Here is a 22,795-nt window from a genome sequence, read left to right as displayed (position 1 = left end):
ACTGAACAGCACCACGCTGAACCCCTTTGTTCCACCATCAGACACACAGATCTGTTTCTGAGAAACTTTATCAGGTCAGTTGGATGACTCAATAGACCCATCAAACACAAAAGGCTCTCCTGCTAATTAGCAACCAAACAGTTACAGCTATGTGCCATCTGGGTTTCTTTTACAAACAGAGACAGTATAAGGAGTCAAAATTAATTTCTGATAGAAAAATGTTCTCAGTTTTCCAATAAGCTTTTAGAAAAAGTAAAGTGCAAATGTGTTGAGTGTAAATTAATTATGTGCTTCAAAATATCAATTAAAAAAGAACAGTCACAATGACTGGCTTTGTTTATGATGAACATACACCGCAGCTAACTGCAGAGCTGGGCTATCTGTGTGTCAGAGCTACCTCTAATAGAATAAAAGGCAGTGACCTCAGGAACGTTTCAGTCCTTAGCCAGTCTAGAATTTAAGTTGGAGGTCCTTGTGATTTGGAAATGATAAAAAGTCACAGCAATACCTTTTACATCTCTAAAAACCACAGCAATTTTCTGTTAAATAACTCTACCAAACAATGACTATCAGCTGTTTCCCCCAGTCTGCTCTAAGTTTTCTGTTTTCCAACAATCCATTTCTGAACTCTCAATCAGAACTGATTCAGCTTATTCCGTGGTAAAACCACCACCACATGATCTTCCAAAACTTCTTTTTCTTACCCCTTCAAATCTAAAGCAATCCTCAGTCCACCCCTCCCAAAGCCAGCCCTCGGGAAAGGCCGGGAGGAAGGAATGAACTGCCCACTAGATGTCCCTACCCCGCCGCTCAGGCTCGGCATGTCCCTGCAAAGAGCTCAATCTCAAACCCCCACAAGCTCCTTGGGTTCGCTTTCATTACGTCCCTCACAGAATGATTTTCTGTTCATGTATTTCTGAAGGAACAAAATCCTATGCAGTGCCTTCACAGTGCAGTTTAAACAGTTTACACAGTGATTTATAACATCAAGAAACTTCTACAAAATCTACTATTCATTTTCAGATGATGTGTTGAACCCTGTAAGAAGATCTCTTACTTTCTATTCTCTTTTACTGGTGTTGTTTCTGTGTTGGCTTTATAGCAGTGACCTCTCTGAACATGTTTTTATTAGGGCAATTTTAATTTATACTGCTTAACTAAACCTCTGCAATTGTCACGAGGAAACTACTGCTCCAGTGTTTAATCTGCCTGGGCTAAAACATCACATGAAGTGAACCTTACAGTTCACCCAAGGGATCAAAATGAGGTACCTATACAATGTGTCTGAAATACTTCCTCTTCTAACTCTTTGGGAAAGAAATGTCATTTCTAGAACATATGCATGTGAGGAAGCCAAATCAAAACAAAGGTTTAAAATCAGAAGAGTTGTGTATGAAAAACTTGACACTCTTATTCTAAACATCAGGAGGAAAGGACAGTTTGCACTGGTAACAACAACTGGGCTTATTCTTGACAGCCACAGTTTGCAACTAAAGACCTGCAGTAATGCACAGGAACAGACAGATCCCTCGGATCCTTTACCTTCAGGTCGTCCAGGCTGGCAGGCAGAGGTCCAGGTTTCCTGCTGGGCACGCTGCTGTTCTGCCTGGGGGAGCTGGCAGCTGATGTTGGGGTGCTGTTGTTGTTCAGAGTGTTCAGTGGCGTGTTCCCATTGTTACTCTGTTTGTCATTCAGTGGCCTTCAAGTAATAAGAAAAAGAGGGGCAATAATGTCAATGCTAATGATACTGTTTTCAACCAAGAAATTCTCAATCTAATGTCTATCAAACTAATGAACAAATTAACTTTTTGCAAATACATATTTAACATAAGACATTACTATTAAATGTAAGACAACACAGACAAGAAAACGTAACAGAGAGTGGTATGTTGATATGTTATTTTCTGTGCAGTTAAGTGTACTAATTTATGCTTCATAGTTTTCACTGTTGTCATGGTATCCCCAAAGGATACTATGGACTGCAACCTCAAGTTATACAAATTAATCATCAGCTAGGACAATTACTTAGTTTTTTAACCCCTCAATATTGAACTCTGTGTATCAACCCTACATCCATGTCCAACGTTCACACACAGTAAGGCAGTTTATGTGGAAGAGAATGCATTTTTACCAGTTGTACTCAAAAGAAGAATCTCGTACAAGGATCTCAAAGTAATGGTAAAAAAATTAAAAATGCCATCATTTACACTGGGTACCATAAGTCAGCTCTTTTATTTGGTTCAGCTGATTTCTGCAGAAATGTTTCTGAAATGTCAGTAAATGGAACATAAGAAGCGTGGGTAAGCAGGCAGAAACACCACTAGGCCAAATGTTAGGATACATGGTAATTATAAATACAACCACAGATGGCAGCTTTAACTTTTCTAGCCTCACTTGCTGAGGAAAAATAACTGAGTGAAAACTCATTTAAAAACCAGTTGAAAGTCATTTAATTTGGGGTTGTGTGACTGTGGCATGTTACACTTTAGCATTTCTAGGAAATGACTGGTCTTAGATGATGAGAATGAAACAGCTCATTCTGCCATGGCGTGCTGGCAACTCTTTAAACATTTATTTTTCTGACTGCTTCTGCCTATAAATCAGCAAGTGTACTTCTCACTGTTAAGTGCTAAGGATCAACACTGATGAGGAATCACATAAGCATTACAGATGAGGCTATAAACAATATACAGATCTTACCTCATTTAAAATGACTGTTATGTCTTATTGTAAACTGCAAGAATGTGTTTTGTGAAACAGATGTAAAAAGAGAATAAAACCACAATAATAGTGTGTGTCATTGTAAAAGACACTGTCTATAACCTCTTCTGCTCTGCCCACCTACAACATATTCGAGTGAAAATGGTGTCAAAACTTCTGAGTTTCAAATATTCATCTAGTCAGAAAAAATGCACCTGACAAGGTAAGAGGTTCTGTTTCTGTGAAACACAAAAACCTAGGACTACTTCAAGGCTTATCAGAGTTCAGGAATATTTTAACAAGAGAACCACCTCATCACCTTGTTAAATGAGGCAAATAATACCCCCAGTGGTGCACAATGCCATGTAAGTTTTCTTGGTTCCAACGATCTCAACAACTGCAAACCACATTTCCTTGTAAAGCACTAGGCCTATAAATGATGTAAATGTCTTTTCTGTAAAGGACACAAACAATGCTTCACATACTTCAGCGGTGCAGGCAGAATTGTCTGGTAGTTGTAGTGTTGTTGCTGTTGGCTCAGGATCTGCAGCTGCAAAAACAGTTGCTGCTGTTGTAGCAGACGAGCATAGTTGGAGTCCATCTGTGGCTCATTTTTCTCACCTTTCTGATCAGGTGGAATATATTGATGATACTTCAATTTTTTCACCCTTGGCTTGGGTTCTTTACATTTCTTGCTCCGATGTTTATCATTTGGGTTCTTTGGGTGGCTTTGCTGTTTATGGATGGAAAAGAAAGATTGAAAGAGCTACAACAGATGTCATTTAAAGCAGTTATGCCTGGTGCAGAGCTAAGGCTCACTGAGCACATGCACTGCCAAGAGCTGCTGAACACAACTATCCTGCAAACCTCCCCAGAGAACCATCTCCCATCCTGCAAGGTGAATGTACTCCAGCTGGCTGACACCCTGCACAAGAAGGGCTCACAAGACACAGTTGGTGACTGCTTTTTAAGAGATAGCACAAATAAAGGTAAGGGATTCTCCTAGTCATGACCTGTCACTGCAAAGAGGCATCGCTCTTAAACAGGTAATTCAAAGCCACTTAGCACTTCGTGCAAGTGAAAGCCAGGATCCCAAAGCCCATCTGTAAACATCAGAGGCACTTAGAGGTCTTAAAAGTCCTATAAACTACAGGATTACTCTTATGAAACTTTCAGCAATATCTTTATTAGCAATACCTGCTCAAGTGGAAAATTCTCTTCCTTTATAGGTTCTTCCAAATTACTTAGAGTGACAAATGGAAGGCAGTTACCAAGTCATACAGAAGGTATCAAAGCAGAAATGCTGTGTTGATCCATGCACATTTATTACACACATATAGCCTGTTCTGGGGGACATCTGAATTTGTCATTAGGGTCCTGCATTAAGTAAGCTGCTGTGAGTCCAGTGTCTTCAAAGGATATATAGGATATACTAGAACTTTATACCACAAATTTACGCTAGAAATGCTAGAGGTCATCCTGGTAAATTAACTGAGCTCATTTGTGGTAGTCAGTAGAAGTCTATATACATATATTCATTACATAGCTGAAGACAGCAAAGTTACTGAAACATTATAGACTTCTTCTAACACAACCCCTCCCTCAGTGTATTTGAAATGGTTTTCTGTGCTGCTGGCCAGGTCAGTGCAGAAGGACAATTGAGTATGTTCTTCAGATATTAAAACAGAAGGATACAGTAACTTCTCTTGTGCCTTCTGCTCATACATTAAATCAGCTAAGAAAATAGGTTTGGAAAAGGGGCAGTGCTTTTCACCAGTTTGGTTACAGGTAGACTATGAATGCAAAATCCTATTAAATGATTCTCCATACAGAACCAGGTTAGAAGAGATTCATTTCACCAATAGAAAGCAGAAAGTCGGTATTGTCCTTATTTCTTAAAAATTGCTTCCATAAGCAATGTAATGCATAATTCTGCATGCAAACTTCTGTCAGCTGTACTGTAGGGACCTCTTGGAGTAATGAGCTGGTCCCTACAAGTGTTACTTGACCTTAGCACACAAAAGCTTTGAGTTACCAACCCCGTGTGTCCCCTGACCACTGGCAGAAGTTAATTGTTAGCTACAGGCACTCTAACCTTCCTCGAGGACTTTTCCATTAAACACAGCACTGGAAAAGGACAGAGAGAAGGAATGTTGTCCTCAGATGCCAAGGGCACAGTACCCACCTTCACTAAGGTTGGCCCAGGCTTTGCTGCAGAGACAGTGCTTGTGGTCAGGGTGGTGGCAGCAGTGGAACGTGTGACGTGCTGTTCGATTGTTGAGGGAGTTTTGAGAAATTCAGGAACTGGAGAGGTTAAAGGTGGATACTAGTATTAAAAAAATATAAGGAAAAAGAGAAACATTAAAAACATCCACCACCTGAGTAACTGAAAAAAAGGTGAAAAGGTTAAGACAATTTACTATCATGTCAAAGCCACAAAATATTTTTAGAAGGAATGGTGAAAACACAACTCTTTCATGTGCATGCCTACAAGTGTTCTATAAAGCTCATTTTGGCACACTTCAAACATAGCAAATAAACCACTTTCTTACCTTGACTACTTAGTTTGCTAAGGAAACACTGATTTAGCATAATAAATTTGAGGCTTTCAGTATTTCCTGTCTATGAAGTCAGAACCCCACCTCTGACTACATTTCTTCTGTACCTGAGTGCCAGCACAAGTGTAAGATACTGTGCAGGTACAATCCAGGAGTTTGTTCCTTGATGTTACAAACATCATGTCTGTAATTTCTTCTATAAACTATTATAATTCCATATAGGCTTAGGCCTTTATTATTATTCTTTTCCTGACACCACTACACCTACCACAAAAGTCCCCAGAGTTTTCCTACATAAAAATCAAACTTTGCTCAGCTTAAATTTGTCATACCAATTTTTATTGTGCTGAAATTGTTTTCTGATTTAAAACCTTAAAATTTCCTTCTGTGGTAAATATCCCTCTGATGGGATACAGACTCTGTACATAAACAGATCTCAGCCCTTGTGATCCTAGACATATGAAGGAATTTTTATTCTTTTCTCACAAGGACATTTTTCATTCTCTGCTCATCCTTACCTGTTACAGGTAACTGTGTAACAGTTTTCTTAGGCTTTCCTGGATATAAGCAGCTGGGAACATACACGATATTCCATGTAGGGGCTCCCTGGATCCTTACAGTGGCATTAACACTTCTACTGGAATCATCTCTTCTGACACACTTGTGATTTTAAGGGAGGGCCCCAGCAGCCCCCAGTCACTGCCAAACACTGCCCCAAAGTGCCTGTGCCCAGTTTCCTCTGCAGGCAGGAGTCCCCAGGATTCCACAGTCCTTTGTCATCAGAAGGAAAGGCTTTGCTCCTTCTATTGCAATTCCATTTCTCTCCTAAAAGCCACACCAACCAGCTCTTTCTGCACAATAACAACCCAACTGTGTGCTGACCATGCTTCCTACTTTTGTTAGGTGACCCATTCTTACGTCAAGGTTGTTAATGGTAACATGAAATCAGAATGTCCCCAAATCAACTCCCATAGACACCATTACCAATTTCCTTTCAACCCAAAAATTCCCTCTTTGTGTCTCATTTCTGGTAATCTTTTATTTAAAAGCCCCTTCTTTTTCCTGTATATTCCTTTCACTAAATATCCTTTTTCTTCCAAATTAATTCTAAAACTTGCACTCTAATTAAGTCCAGCAGGCACTTCTCCCCAGTTCATTTTTCCCATACTCTACTATTCTTCCATGAGATTGTACCACAGAGGACTGCAGGATTTAATATGCCCAGTCACTGAAACATTGTACACGTGCCTGTCCTGGGGCTGTGTCAGTCTTGGGGGGGGGGGCTAAAGATGTCTCTATTTTTATTTCCAAGTTTCAAAGTGTTTGCTCTGGAAAGTGTCTGATACCTACACAGGGTCTGTTATTTGCTGGAATTGCCAGGGGATGTTAGAGGGACTTAGCCTCTGAAAAGGGTTCTGGATGCTGTATTCCAACACACTGCTCTGCTGTTGCTATCAAGTTTAAAAGGCATATTCTAGTCACAGCAGCAGAAGTTAAAAAAGCACTTAGTTTGTCTTTGAATCAAAGTGTCCTGTACCATATTACCATAAAGCACAGAGGAATTCCAGAGACCTCGAGATTTTCTATTTCTTCAGTTTTCTTTTCATGAAGTCCCAACTAAAAGGCATTTTAAATGTTTGCTACTTCAGCTTATTCATTACATAATCTTTAACTATTCATCATTCTAATCCTTCTTGAAGCCAAACAAATAACTTGACTTCAAACATATTTAGCTACTTTTTATAAGCTATGAAAACAAATCCATGATGACAGCACAACAAAACTCTTAAAACTGAAAAAGTTAGTAAATTAGAAAACCCCAATCAAACAAAACCAAAACAACAATAAAACCACCCACCACCAAGAAAACAAATCACCTCTTTAATTCCCTTTGTGTGAAAATCGTGGTGTTAAACATTCTCCTCCTGCCAAAGTAAATTACTTTTTCCTTACTTAGTTGTTATCTTGACCTACAAAGGATTAATGGCTACATAAAACACAAAGCTTTTTACAGACTTTCCAATTTTACCTGCAAGTGTCAGATGAGGTAATGAACCACGCATATAATTTACTTTACATGTCTTTAAATTCAAAAAACTGAATTTAACAGGTCTTGACTTCTTAACTTGATTACTTCATAAACTAACAGTTATTTCATTTGAATAGATCCCTGTTTTCAGGTAATACGATTTGTGCACCTTTTCTGCTGGATGCACACGAGCATCTAGCAGGTCAACAAGCTACAGTGACTGTGTTGAGAAAACAGTCATTGTATCAGTGCCATCAAGTAAAATACTTCAGCTGTTTTGAAGAGAACTGTTTAATGTCTTGTGGACTGTGAGCACCACAATTTGATCTGTTTAGAGTGTGGTTAAAATGCCTAATCCTTACAGATGCAAATTCAATGGGTTCAAGCAAGTTTTGGGTCACCAGTCAACAAGAGCTGAAGTTCTCCAAGTTATGTTACATCCTCTGAGGTCTGGAAATATGCAGAGGAGGAAGCCTTGCAAAGAACTCTGGCTACACTCCACTGCTTTCAAAACATTCTTTTTTTATTTTTATTGTAATAAAATTTAAAATTTATCAGAGGAAATTAAAAGAATAAAGGAGCAATTCCCAGGCACATCTCCTGTAGAGACCTGCTGTGCTGTTGTTCTTTATTTCAGAAGGAACAACAAGGTAAGCATCTGTTTTATTCTGCAAAAGAGCAACTGCTCATGTTGCTCTTCTCACAGAAGTGGCTCTAATACCTTATGAAATCCATAAGCAAAGGACTGAAGTTGTATCTGAAGTGCTTTTTCAATCACATTCAAGTGCTCTGTTACTTTGTTTCTGTAATCACAGATCTCTCTTATGCTTCCTACTTGAAAAGCTTTTGGCTTGTATTAGTTCAAGTATTTTTATTTAACTCTCCATCAGGAACCTAACTCGTTACTTAGGGATCTAATTTCATGTGGTTTGTTTTCAATTTATTCAACACAAATTATATTCTCTCACCATGAAACCCAACTAAAATGGAAGTGCCGTACTTTGTGTCCAGCGCTGCTTTTGAATGTGAACTTTGCAATAGTTTTTCTATCTACTGTGGTAATAAGAAGACCAAGGAGAGCAATTCCAGACCCTGAACTACTCATCTGCCAAGTGTCCATGGTCATCAGCACAATGTGGTCTTCAGAGTACCAAGTACACAAAGCCGAGTGCAATATTATTACACTGCCATAATTTGTAAGTCACTTCATATATATATAATGCTTTGATGAAAAAGCAAGTCTTTCTACTAAATAATGTACTGAAGTATAAACTTGAATAGTGTGGTAAAATGCATCAATCTGAAGCATAAATGATTTCTCTGTGATAATACAGCTGCTTTTGTTGATGTACACCAGGAAAATGGGCTGACTGGGGGAAACGGGAGCTCAGGGTCAGGCCTTGCCCAGCTGCAGAAATCTACTTAAAGGCAAAGCCTCTCCTCTTAACTGCTCCTACTGAGTTTAAAATTACTAGCTGAGCTATGACACAAACCATCATCAACAATCTATTTAAGCTAAATAGTGGGCAAAACCACGACACATAGCAACCTTTAAATAAACAGGGATCTCTCATTAATGAATAAACTTACTGATTAATTCCAAGGTGAAGATGAACACCTGTGAAGCAAGCACTGTCAAGATACTCTAGAAAGCATCCAGGTAGCTATGCTTGTGCATATAAACCTGTGCTTTCAGTAGCTCACAGAAGATAAAAGAAATTAATTTGTAGCACTTGATGTTTCTTACATCACTGTTTTTACAAATTATTTTACATCAGCATTTTTATAATGTATTTAAAGATAGGGCAGGTGATGTTACTGTCCATTTAAAATCACAAAAATTTAACTGTTCTAAGAAGAGCTCTCTGTCACTTTTCTTGTGAAAACAGTTGTTTTGATTCAAATCCATTGCTCTTTAAATCTTCACACAATTAACTCTACTGTAAAGACAACATTTTATCTGCCATGACACAGTTATTTTCCTTTCTTTGTAAGTAACTTGAAAAACACTAAAAACCTCATAGAACTATCAACATAAATGTCATTTTCATTTCTTAAATAGAAAATTCCTTAGGCACTATTTTAAAACTATAGGAAAGAATATTTAAATTCTGCGGGAAACCTTTTTTATGGACTTTTCTGAAGATAATGGAACTGACGTCAACTGTTGTTTCAGCTCAGTTTAATTCTAATGAGTTCAAGACCTTGCTCAGAATAAAGACAGACATTAAGTAATCAATAACAGCTGGAGTAAACCATGGCCACGACCTTTCAAACAACTTCTGGGAAAGCTGCAGATCTTCTATGGGTCATAATGAATTTCAGGGAATTTATGGCTTCACTACAGTCTATAGGAATTTCATCACTGCCAACAGCTAAGCCAGGGCTCCAGTCTGAGCACTCCCAAACAGAAAAGGAGTCCCAGGCCCCCTCTGCAGCAGCAGATGGATTCACTCCATGTCCCATTTCTGCAGCTCCAGATCAAACCCACACTGTGAAGATTTAAACATTTAAAAGCTGTACCTGTGTGGATGTAGCAGCATTTGGGGTTACAGGTGATGGTGAGTCACTGGTTTTTGGCTCACCAGGGGAAGCTGCTGAACCCTGGGATTCTTGGCTGGCTGGCTGATCTGGTGATAAAGCATCACTGCTGTCTTCATCAAATGAAAAATCATCCAAAGCTTGAGGATAATTCTCTTGTCCAACTGCTAGAATGTTTACAAAGAAACAAACAAAACACATTTTTTTTTTAGTTGTACAAATTAAATTTAGACATTCATAGCAGAATCAGCCAATAGCTGGAAAGTGATCAGTTTTCAGCAGCCTAAACATATGGTGCCTACGTAATTATTGTGGTTTGAATGCAATGACAGCCATATTAAATCACATTCAAGGAATGGATAAACCCAAATGTGTAGCAGACGTGATTTTAGTAAGACATTAAAAGGTATGTTCAGCACATGTGGGGTGCACACAGACACCTCCAACACACTGAGCAATGGCCACAGCTCTTCCATTATTTTGTACTAAATCAGTTCTTTTCCAAGACTGTACTATACTCTAGCTATATAAATACATATATAACTTACAAGTTTCCAATAAAAACAGAATGACTTTAATAAAATGATGACAGAGTTTAGGACTCAGAAGCTGAAAGAATAAATAGTAATAAACTTAGCATATGTTTCCTTCTAGTGAACTTTACCCTCAGGAGTTAAATTATTATTTTACAATGCCATGGGGATAAGGAACAGCAGCTGTGGGATTTCTACTTGCCTATAATAGCTTCTTTAACACTGGAGTCTACAGGAAGGATATTTTTTTCTACAAGTTCCATCGGGCCAGGTCTCTGAGCAATCTTCTCATTGAGATCATCTGCCAGCCGAGCTCTCTTGAGTTTCATCTGAGTGGCCTGCAGAGAGGGCTCTGCCACGGTCTCTGAAGGGACACACACAGTTAAACATCCTCTCCCAGCTTCTCCCTGTCTTGCCTTTGCAACAACCATGCCACTTTTATCAAAGGCAGCCCATTAGTATTCTGAAAATTCTCAGATTAGTAAGCAAAAGTAAGATTATGTGAGTAGATGTTGTTTATCCCCGTGATTGTGTTTTTCTAGGAATGTAATCTCTTTTTAACCACAGTAATACCTTTGGTAAACATCTGTATAATGTCCAACAACAGAGCAGAGAATATAAAATAACAAATGCCAGTTATAATCTGGAACATTTGCTGCTCTAATGGTTTACCAGTGTGAGTTGTGGTAAAATTTAATTAATCCACTGATTTTTGGATTCTCTCTTCACAAATTTCTTTAAAAGTTTACCTTTAAAAATAGCTTCTAGCACAAATCTGCATCTTCAAAACTACTTTTCAGTTAAATTATGGAGACTGTCAATATGAATGTGATCTATCAATGTGGAAGCTCCTACCAGGATTTAATATTCAAATGCATGTTTGGGAAAATAATGGCTATTAAATTCATTTGACTTATGGTTATTTGGTAATCTCTACTTGGCAAGGTTAAGGGGAAACACAGTAATGCAGCCCATTCATAAAGAGACTTGTTTCCAATGACCTGAGCAACAGGGACAGTAACACAGCAGGGGAACGGTCATTTATTAAAGCTCCTATAGGTTTTATATTATTATATTTATATTCTAAAGGTTTTATAAAGGGGGAAGCACAAGACTATCAGGTCATTTTAGGGCATGAGTGAGAACTGAGGCAATATAAGCACTCCATACGTGTATAATTACCATTACAGACTATGATCAATGTGCAATAGCAAACAAATACGCTGTAGAAGCAGAGAAACAGAGCAGCTGCACCTTCAGAAATGCCTCCCTTTGCAGTGCCACTCAGTCAGACAGGTGAGTGCACGGAAGCCCCTGTGCAGCTCAGGGGGTGCCGAGCTGGCCGTACCTTCCAGGATGTGCATCCTGACCAGCTCCGAGCGGTCCGGCCGGCTGCGGATCTTGTGCTTCAGGAAATTCTCCGTCTGACAAGAGAGGGGGAAATGGCATTAACTACTGTTTACTAGAAAATCAAATAGTTTGATAAATCCCGTATCTGCAGTCAATGAACTGTGCTCTTTCGTGCAGATGAGTGGACACCACTGTCAGAATATGGGGTTCATTTTGCTTTTTTGTTTTCTATCAGTTAAGCAGTGCTAAAGAATTTCTATCTTCCCGAAACAAGTTGGGAATGTTGCTGGATTTGATCCCATACCACCATATAATCACATATAGATTTGCAGATAATCACAAATCTAGATTTGCTACAGAAATACTGCACAAGCATAATTTACCCAAGTATCCCATCCTTAACAGGGGGGAGCATTACATTGTGACCATAAGTTTATCCCCCACCTTGATCTGTGAAGGCTTAGGAAAGTTCCTCTCAGATTTGACAGCCATATTTTATTTTAATGAGTTGTTTCAAGACAAAAACATATGTTATTCCTGTTATTCCTGTAGTGCTAATTTTCCATGTACTTTAGAGAATTTAGTACCACACACAACTGACTATCCATTTCCAGATATTAATCACAAGCTGACACAAAGTAGTTTACCCTGGCTCGCTCCAGGCTCTTGATCTGCTCATGGAATGCAGCTGGACTTTTCAAAGCTGTGAAGGGAGAGTAAGAGTTAAAATTGGCAGCAGTGATTTCCAAAAGAAATATCCTAATCAGTATGTGTGCATGGGTGTTTAACACCACCTCAGAGTCGTGTTTGCATCTGACCAGCCTTACATTTGGTTCATGCTAGTTGGGTTCACCTGTATTTAGCAGAGATGAGCAAAACTCCTACAGAGAATACAGGTATTACCATATAACAGTTAACTTTGTCACTATGTGTTTGTTTACCAAAACAATTCCACAGTACAAATTTTATTAGGTAAGGTTTAGAATGCCAAAATACTGTTTCATAAATACTGTATTTACTGTCTGACCATACCTCACATTGCTGTTATTAGAGAGAACTGGACTTAGGAACTATTGGTGCTGATGTAAAAAAAAAAATAGAGACTTTAAATGTTCAGATTAGAAAACACAATGATGGTCAGCTGCTAAACAGCCTAAAAGAGTAAAAAACACTATTCAGCAGAAAGAACATAAACTGTAGAATGCTTCACCTCAACTGAATTGTTGAAGAGTGAAACAGCAGCAAGCACAGTCCACCTGAATTGCCACACTTTTGGCAGGGGAGAACCTTTAACACTCTCTGGCAGTTTAGAAGTTTTTTTCCCAGGTTTCACTCAAAAGCAAACACATTGTTCTGTTCCTGAAGGTAATCAGCACGACAGACCTGGGGCTGAAGATGCTTTAGCAAAGCAGTCTCAGGTCAGCTGCACACCCAGAAACCCTCAAGAACAGACTTGCTGTAAGACACTGTGCTTTCAAGCTACAGTTCACCAGCACACTGGGCTATTTTTAATCACTTGCCATAATTTTGGTATGTTTCAATGGCTGGGGTTTTTGTTTGCTTTTGATAAAAATCACTTTTCACAGTTGAATCTCTTGACAATTTGGACTTATTATCTTGTGCCCAGTCTCATTCCACACTGTCCACTTGCGGATTCTCGATGTTTTCTGTGTGCCCCTCATTTGTTTGGCAGCCCTTGCCATCCTGCTCTTTAAAGCTGGCTTTGCTACTAATGACCACTCAATTACATAATTCAGTTTATTTAGTAAATTAGTCATAATTATTTAAATAGAGAAAATGAGAATCAGACTGTGTCTCCAAATCCTGGAGTGTTCAGCACAGTGGCTGAAACATGAGGTAACGTGATGAATCTGCTACATGCTCATGGAGGTTACCAAAAGGGTTCCACAAGTCTTTTCAAATGCTGATGTTATTTTTAACGACTCTTATCTTCATTATTTTACATATTCAGTTCAGAATTCCTACAGTACTGAAATACAAATGAAATAACACAAGGCTTACGTGGCATGATGCCCTGGTCCACCAGCTGTTCTCGTGTCCGTCTCTGTTGCAGCCTCAGCTGAAGTACTGACAAAAGAAAACATTGATTCCCATGTGAGCACAGGAAGTGCAAAACCCCACGTAGTTCAACTTGAGAAATGTCTTTGCTCTGTCTATTCAGAGTGACAGTCACCTCCACGAGCTGCTGTTAACACAGCTCAGAGCAGTGACTGCCAATCCACACTTGCAGCAGAGTTTGCTGCTCTGTGGTCACATCTGAGAGGGGCTGCATTTCACACACACATCCACTGTTCCTGTCAGCTGGGCCTTGTAAGGGATATTAAGCACACATCAAGAAAACAGTGAGGTAAGAAGAGTTTATACCATAAATTACAACCCATAATGATTACAGATTTTACATGTCCTGAAGCAATCTTCTGTGACCTCACTGCTGAAACACAAATCACCTTTCCAGAGCACTGCAGAAGAAATGCTCTGTGTTTGGTTGATGGCTTTTTCTTAAGGATTTTCTTTTGTAATATAAAGGCTGATTGTACATTTAAATAAACCTTGCTGAAACACAAGAAACTGAAGAGAAGCCAGATTTTATCTGGCTTATTTAAAAACACCAATAAAAGCAATACAATCAGAAACAGACCTTATCCTCTCTCTGAACATCAGAAAATGCTGTTTTCCAGACTGAGATATGTGTTATCGTAATTATTTCAAGGACAAAATAAATCCAATACTGTCAAACGTGGAAAAACTGTTTATAAAGTTTCAGAGGTAACTTCTTATGTTTCATTACATTTAACAAAATACAGTTTCTCATTGTTACTGTGTGAGTAACCCGTGTGACACACATTACACAGTACATGGGGAACCACAAAACCTGGGGGAGGATACAGACATAAAGGCCTTGTACTTTCAAAGATTATGGCTTTTTTGTAAATTTTCCCAAGGAAAAGAAATAATAAGGAAAAAAAATGTTTTTTTTTTCTTCTACTGTTCCCCTTGTGTCTGTATCAATTTATCGTAGTGCTGCATTCTCTCTTTGGTACATACAGCTATGGTCCCAGTTTCATCTTCTGAACAAGGGATGGTCAAGAGAAAACATACATTAAAGATGTAATATTTACATTCTTAAATTCAGACTTCATAGCTTATTGTGGATGTATGATTCTGGTATGCTGTTCCCATTGTATTTCACGAGGAAGCAAAACAAGCTAATGCATTGTCCAAAACATCAAAATGAATGTAATTTCTGAAAAATTAAGCTAAGGACAAAGTTCATTGTTTCCAGAATTTAAAAGGAACCAGCTTATTTCCTGTTCTGCAGCACAGGAAGGATATTCCTCTGGCTAAGGCATTAAGACTGGGAATAGCAAGTCCTGAAAACAAGGACATTATTTTCTTATGTCACACAAACATTGAGAGTTTAAATACAAACATCTTAGAGCTGTGGGCACAGCAGATCTGTCCAGACTTTACAGCATTGTTACACAAGAATTACAAAGGATAGAGATGAGAGAATGCAAAAATAACAACACTAAAATGTAAATTGATGAAAAGTCATTCCAAAGGTACCGAGTCCCTCTGGAAACTTGAAAATACCTGCTTTAAGTAGGGCATTAAGTATTACATTCCAAGTAATTACAATTACATTCCAAGTACATGACTGTAAAAAGTGACCTGAAGAATTATTTTACAATAGTTCATTTTTGTGGTCCTTAAGTTCCTGTGTCTCCAGGTAAGCTGTGAACTCTTCCCAAGGTGTCCCTCACTGGCAGGTGCTGCCTGGGGACTGGCAGTGCCTCAGGGACTGTGACAGCCCCTGCTCTCAGCAGCCCCTGCCGGGCTGGCTGGGCTGTGGCACAGACAGTCACACACCCAGCAACGTCCAAACCTTCCTGCAGGAACCCACCTGGCTGGCTAAGTCCACTTGGTCTAATCTACCCAAAACAATGCAAGTAAGTGTGTGCAAACACACATTTATGGATGAATATCCAACTCTACAAATCCACAAGCTTTATTATACAAATATGCATTAAAAAAAATAATTTCCATGGAAATGCAGTTTAAGCATACACTCTAATGATATGATGTTAAGTTTCTCACCCTGGGGATACTTCTCAGAACTTCCCACATCACTGACACAAAGCCCTGAGGAATTCACTAACTGGTGTGGTGTTTACAGGAAAGCAAAAAATCTCTGGTATGTTCTTGTTTTGGATTTCCTTGCTTACAACTAGTAAGATCAAGCAAGCTCACTTTGCCTTCAAACTAGATGTGCAATCTCTGTAAAAATCTTAAGCAAGTCTAACCCATCCAAATCATGTGAAAGAAAATTTATAAACAGCATGGCAAGACTACTTGTTTGGTTCTGAGTAGATTAAAACTTGTCTTTCTTCTGTTCTTTAAACTATGCCTCCTTTTACACAGCTAGGAAGCTGTGGCAAGGGTGGGAAACCATGTCCTGCTCTGGGCAGGAATCTCATCCACGCTGTACAGCTGTATCTGATCCCAATTTACACCATACTTAGATTTGGCTTTCTTGGAACACCAAGCACACTACCAATGTGTCTGCCAAACCTTTTACCTAGTTACAGATCAGTTTTAAACATAAGCCTCTTTATTTCAGGCCCAAAGTCTTCAAGCAGAATGACCTGCTCCAACATCAGTGATGTCCACAGTGGAGCTGATCATGTCAGACACAGTAAGTAAACCAGAATTAGCAATTTTTTCAGTTCATTATGTGGAACACAGTGAATACTAGCCAATATTACAGCAGGTGCAGGAATGTTACTGCTGCTGTGGTTCATACACCAACACAGAACAGGCAAATAATCAATTCAGAAATAATGCACTTGTATTTCTAAGATGCTTTTTGCTCAGACTTGCTCTGTTTCTAAGCTTTTTCACAAACCCCATTTGGCAGGTGTAGCTGGCTCAGCTGGGGCTGCCTAAGCTTTGCTAGGATGGTGCTTTCAGTGTTAGTAAACACAAGTGGGAAGGAATGTTCTTACTGCCCATGTTGTAATGACCAGTGTTCCCAAATGGAGAGGATGGGGAGCCCTGCTATGTCATTTATGAATGTATTGTATCTGATTTGTAGCTTCAGTTATGATCAGACACCTGGCTTAAACTTTGCAGAAAGAGTAAAAACTGCCCCATCCCCTAAAGAGTGTCCAGCCTGACCAGGGAACAGGCACTGGAGCCCAGCAAGAGGGTGTGGGGACAGAGAGGATGTCCCTGCACACAAAGCACTCACTCAGGGGTGAGCCTTTAGTGTTCTGAGCAGAGCCAGGGAAGCAGTCCTGGCTCAGAACACTCCCTGCCTGCACCTCTGTGCACCTGCACTGTCATCCCAAAGCACAGCAGGCAGCATTCTGAAACTGTCCCATCTGTATCTGGACAAGTCACAGGAACTGTGGGAAAACTGAAAAAATGGTGAGATAGAGAAGCTACAGAACGTGCAGTTATTCACTTTCTAAATAAATATCATGAACTTATGGATTACATAATAAAGGACAGCCTGTAGCATGACTAATAGGGAAGCACTGCAGGGGGAATACTAAAGAAGAGATGACTCATAGTTAGAAAGATGGTATAAGAAGATAATAAGTGAAGATTTTGACTTGACCAGAGCAAGGAGGTTAAACAGGATGAAAACCAGATGTTTGCTTTTGCAATCAACTTGAAATTAAGAAGGTTAAAACAAGATTTGGTGTCTAGAATTTTTTAAAGAAAATAAATACTGAGCAATTAGATGTATTATTAAAGAAAATTTCTAAATAGAAAGCAGTTGTGAATAAAACCACTAAATACACTATTATTAAAAGCTGAAAAGCTAAAAACGTTTTGCTTTTCCAAAGCAAACACATCAGGGAAAAAGCCAATATTTATATTTCTACAAAAGACCTAAGGACCTAAAATACTTTTAGTCCCCACACAAAGTAAAAAGCAGAGATATTTCTAAGGAAGAAATGGCAACACCTGTACTTGAGTTGCATAACTGCATCTGGTCAGAGCATATCTGGGTTCCAGGTGGGCACTACAGGCAGTAGTGACCTCTCTCTTGCCTCTGTGGTGTGAGGGACAGAAGCTACAGACAGAGTTCTTACACTGGAGGTGAACCATGAAGTAGGTATAAAGGAAGGGAGCAGGAATCAGGTTTGAGAAAAGCTCTGAAGAAAATGGGGACTCACAAAAAGCAGCTCAAAGAGCAGCCAGACAGGAAGATGGGAGTCATGGAAACTAAATCACAAGTTTTCAATAAGGAAAATATGATGAAATTATCTTCAAAGACAAGGATGAATGATGTGAGAATTGCACTTTTGGCAATTTATGTCACTGAGAAACTATCTAGAATAGAATACAGGTTGGTTTAAAAATTAAAGCTGATACAGATTTTGCTTATCATAAATATAGAAATCCACACAGCAAGAGATTTCTGGAAGAGTCAGTGACACACAAAGCAGTAAATCTAATAAGGATGGATGAGACTGGGGGACACAGTTTAAAAAAAAAAAATTATCTAAACCCCACTGAAGCACTACCCAAATATAATATATATGTGTTTTGCTACTTGTTCTAGTGTGGGTTTAGGGTTTTTCTTCCCCCTCCCCTTTATTTCAAAGAACCCTTTACAGACAAACCAGCACAGAATCTGGAGACAGGAGAACGCAAAAGTCACGAGGTGCAGGTACTACAAAGCAAAGTCCCCTGGGAATGGTACTTACTCCAACACTCTGTATAACTGATTGTTCTTATCAGGGTAAATCCATTCAGCTTGTAGGCAGATAATTTACCTCTCACTTTTACTCTTGTAAAATCAGGCAGTTACCTACATAACATCTAAAATCATAGAGGATGATCTCTGACATAAAGGCCTAAAAACTAACACATATTTAAATATGTTAATACAGTATTACTATTAGCAATACTCTTCCTCCTATTTCAAGTGCAAGTGCAAAGGAAGGGCTTTGTTAACACCACTGAACAACTCTAGTTGCTAAAAGATGGTACACATATTTTGCACTTCACATTATCTGGCAGGAATCCTCCTTCACACCACTGCAACTCTAAAAACTGTCTGTGAACTGCTTCTGAATAAAAGCCATGCACAGAGAGGTCACTCAAATTCCTGTTTTGACTGAGGGAGAAGGGCGGGTGTTCTTTTTCATTTCCAAGTCAGTGTATGATTTTAACACTTGAACACCAAGAGATTCCAAAATTTCCATGTGTTTTCTTCAGTCGTTAAAATGATCATTAAAGCCTGGATAGCTTATTTAATACCTACTGACAAAACAGAAAAGCATAATCCCTGCTCCCAGTAAGAACATCTGGTTATCTGACTCTCAGTCAGCACAAGTCTTGTGACTGCACTGGAGGTGTGGATTTTTCACCAGCTGAAAAAACTGAGCACCAAAGACCAGTGCTCCCACTCTTACAGCTTCCCACAGTGTCGGCACAGCAGGGAATCAACACTCCCTGGGAGCCAGGGAATGGAGATGGTGGCACGAAAGGGAGAGGTCCCTGTTAACCAAGGCACTTCACCATCAGAGCTGTGCTTCTCTAAACAGCAGCTTTACAGTGGCTTTTGTTCTCCAGCAGCCAGTCCTGCTCACGTTCACACACGCTGTGCCCTGACGGGGCACAAGGACGGAGGACACCCACAACAACGTTCTGCTGAAGGGCTACAAGGGGCTGAAGGCAGGAAAACTGGCAAACAAACACTTGAGGAGACACAACACGTTCTGTCCCAGGCCCTTGGAAAGGCAGGAAACAGAGTGTGCAGTCACGTCTCACTCGGTGTGAGCGGCAGAATGAGAGAAAATAAAGTGTATTATTACATCACCTCCAACAAACAGCTCTTATCAAAGCTGAGCAAGTGATCTCTGTTACAAATCTGTAATGTGTATCCTATGGAAGAGCAGTCTCAAAGTAGTACTATATCATCACAAGCACTGGAATGTAAAGAGGCCAAAAATAAATGGATAGTTGTCCTGCAGGAACAGTGCTATCTATGCTGATTGACAAGCTTTCACCACTGCTTCTTGTCTTGAAAAAACCCAGGACACATGCTGTGCACAGTTCCAGCACTAGTAATTCCACATCTAACACAGTTCATTACATATCCTATTAATTTAAAATCAATTTTATCTTTTTAAAGAAGGTACTACAAAACAGCAAATAGCTGTTGCCATTTCACAATTACAGGGCTGAAGGAGAAGGGCTCCATCACACAGTTCTTTCAAATGGCAGCAAAAAGAAAAACAATGCATCCAGCATTTTTTTTATGTTCTGTATGTAATCATCTCATTATTTCTTCCAAAGTTTAAATCCAATGCATATTAGCTATTAAAACCCTTAAACCTGCAAGTAAAAATGGGAAAATGTCATGTCCAACATTCCTGCATACCCCCTCGGAAATTTCCAAGCGGCAGGAACTCCAGTGCGGGCTGCTAGGCTGGCTGCCATGGCAACAGCGCTGCAAATAGGGCCGTTTCCTTTAAACGAGGAGCTGTGCCACTGAAAGCCTCCATTTCTTTCTGCCAGCTTAAAACAGCTTTTCTGAGCCGGAACCTCTGCACGCCGCGGCTGCAGCGCGGGGAGGGGATGCTCGCCCAGCTCCAGGTGTGCCGACAGCAGGGCTGGGCTCTGCCATCCATCCCCCTCCTCTGGCCGCACGGACCGAGGGCTCTGGCACCGGCACTGCCACTGCCACACTGCCACTCGTGTACGAGCCGCGGGGAAGCGGAACGGAGCTCGGGGAGTGAGCTGAGCATCAGCCTTGTATCAGCGCCGCAGAGCAACCCCACGGGGCAGCAGGACTGGAGGACCAGGGGCTTTCTGTGCACCCTGCAGGCGTTCCCCCTGCACCCCACACTCCTGTTTGGGCTTCAAAGTTTGTGTCTCCTAAACAGCACAACTTTACACTGAGGTCACTTTCCAGAGACAGAGGCTTTGCCTTCTCCTGAGTTGTGATTGTTTGTCCCTCAGCTATAAAAAAAATTAGTAGATGGAATGTGTTTTATAATGAGTAAAAGAAAGAGCAGGTGATGTGCAAGGCACACATTTCAGGAAGGGTATGGAGTGTGGTGGCTTGCACATGGCATTACACGTTCCACTGGAGCGAAGTCAGAAATTCAGTCATATAATGCTCCCTTCATTTATGTGGCATGTCAAAGAAGGAAGGGAGGAGAGGGAAAACCATGAAAATATTTAGCTACCTGTAATTTATTGGAAGTGGTTCCAAGTAAGTTGTACAGCATTTTAAAGACCAAATGCATTTGAAACTGTGGTACTCACTGCCCATCAGCCTGAAGGTGGTGATACAGTATGTTAAACACTCTCCATTATGAAACAAAAATAATTGATCACCAATTCAGTTCGTAAAAAAAAAAATCAGACATCATCTAATCATGAGTGAATACATTATACTGGGTTTATTGTTGAAAACTGCCACCTATGCCAGGGTATAATTTTAAAAAGAAAATATTTTACTTATTTTACTGGTTTTTATAAAAAAAAACCAAAACAACCACACCTTCCATATCTTCATATAACTTTATGTTCTTTCTTCCACGATTTTATATGTGATTTTTCTCCTAAGACTATACCCAAAATAATTAAGGCAAGTGAAACAGCTCTGTTGCAGACTCATTTTAAGCACTTATTCAGTGATACTTTCATTGCAGCTCGGAAATGTTCTGGATAAAGTACATGAGATGAGGCTGCTGAGGGCCATTTCACATCATCACTTCAGAATTCTGGAGGGAAACCCTGCAGGCCCCTCCAGATCCCTGGAATGACAGCACTGGCATTCAGAGCTCTGGTCTGTAAGGATGCTGTGTAACCACCCCCAGCAGCAGCACTGGCCCAGCGAAGGGAGGAAATGAAAACCTCCGGGAGAGATGGCCAAATGTAAACTTCACACTTCAAACAAGCACAGAAAGCATAACAATATCATTAGCTGAGAGGCTGCAATGGCTGGGATACAGGACAATCTGTATTGTATCCCACTGCTATGGAACAGGTTGCTTAGAAACAAGCCAGAACATACACAAGCCTCCAAACAAGTTACTGGGATGTCTGCTGGGGTGAATACATACAGACCCACATACACGTACAAAGCAAAAGCTACACTTCTCCCAGTTCTGTTTGCAGCTTTAAAATGAGAAAAATCATGACCACCTCAGGTGAAAAGCCTGAATAAACTAAAGCTTGTATTTCCAATTTCTTTAAAATGGCATACTTCTAGTATACAATTTGAGTATCCAATAACATTTCCTAAATCTTCAACTATTCCTAAGTACAGTCTTCTGATTTTTAATGCAAAAGTTATTTTTTAAAAATAATTTGCATTTCCTCAAATACTGCCATCAGCCAAGAACTGTACTGTCAAGGGACTCCTGGAACTTGAGTTAAAATTCTACATCTACTATGACTTGCTTTGGAGTGTATTACACCAAATGATGACAGATGATTTCCAGCCAAGCCCCCTCCACTTTCCATGCTATTCCCATGGAATAGCCAGCAGAGCCAGCAAACAAAATACACACCCAAGCAGATTGCCCAACTCAGGCAATTCCCCATCAACTCCAAGCACTGAGGAAGGTGGATCTACAGGGAGATGCCTGACTGCAGTCTGGGCTGTGAGTGAGCAAGGGCCCCGTGCCAGCTCCGCTCCAGAGACACCACCAGAGTCCTGCAGATGCTCCGTGGAGGAGCAGCTCGGACAGTGATGGCAAAGCTGCTGCACTCCCAAGCCTTGGCAGCAGAGAGGCCGAGGCACACACATGTGCTGCTGGCTGGGAGGGACGCAGAACCCCCAGCAGAGCAGCAAAGCAGACAGTGGTTTGTTTCATGTGGTTCCATAACTTAGGATGAGCCGAGCCAGGATTCCTGATGAAAGGCCAGTGGTCACCTCCTCCCTCCAGCCCCAGCTGCTGCTGCAGCCCTGCAGGGCAGTGCTCTGGGCAGGAGGAGAAGCAGCGCTGTGGAACAAAAGCTCTCCAGCGATCCCTGCTCCCTGAGCCCTCTCACTCCGGGCTGCACGGTGACTAAAGCCAGCACAG

At 40.3% G+C, this 22,795-nt stretch overlaps 1 protein-coding gene across 5 annotated transcripts in view; it reads right to left on the bottom strand.

Annotated features, from left to right (window-relative positions):
• MRTFB (myocardin related transcription factor B) overlaps positions 1-22,795 on the bottom strand; it is a 69,484-nt gene that overhangs the window by 13,251 nt on the left and 33,438 nt on the right. For 3 of the 5 annotated variants that reach the window (XM_050317007.1, XM_050317012.1, XM_050317009.1), the window contains 8 exons: positions 13,734-13,799; positions 12,359-12,414; positions 11,710-11,785; positions 10,564-10,725; positions 9,811-9,995; positions 4,886-5,026; positions 3,186-3,433; positions 1,543-1,699 (listed from right to left, as the gene is read on the bottom strand). In XM_050317007.1, the coding sequence (XP_050172964.1) occupies positions 1,543-1,699; positions 3,186-3,433; positions 4,886-5,026; positions 9,811-9,995; positions 10,564-10,725; positions 11,710-11,785; positions 12,359-12,414; positions 13,734-13,799 (1,091 nt within the window). The remainder of the gene's footprint in view (positions 1-1,542; positions 1,700-3,185; positions 3,434-4,885; positions 5,027-9,810; positions 9,996-10,563; positions 10,726-11,709; positions 11,786-12,358; positions 12,415-13,733; positions 13,800-22,795) is intronic. The other 2 variants (XM_050317008.1, XM_050317011.1) reach the window with 1 other exon arrangement.

Source organism: Myiozetetes cayanensis, unplaced genomic scaffold, assembly GCF_022539395.1.
Source record: "Myiozetetes cayanensis isolate MyiCay16 unplaced genomic scaffold, myiCay2020 scf20-37, whole genome shotgun sequence".
NCBI classification, from domain to species: Eukaryota; Metazoa; Chordata; class Aves; order Passeriformes; family Tyrannidae; genus Myiozetetes; species Myiozetetes cayanensis.
The sequence above is the reverse complement of the archived record's forward strand: the minus strand, read 5'-3'. Positions and strand labels throughout refer to the sequence as shown.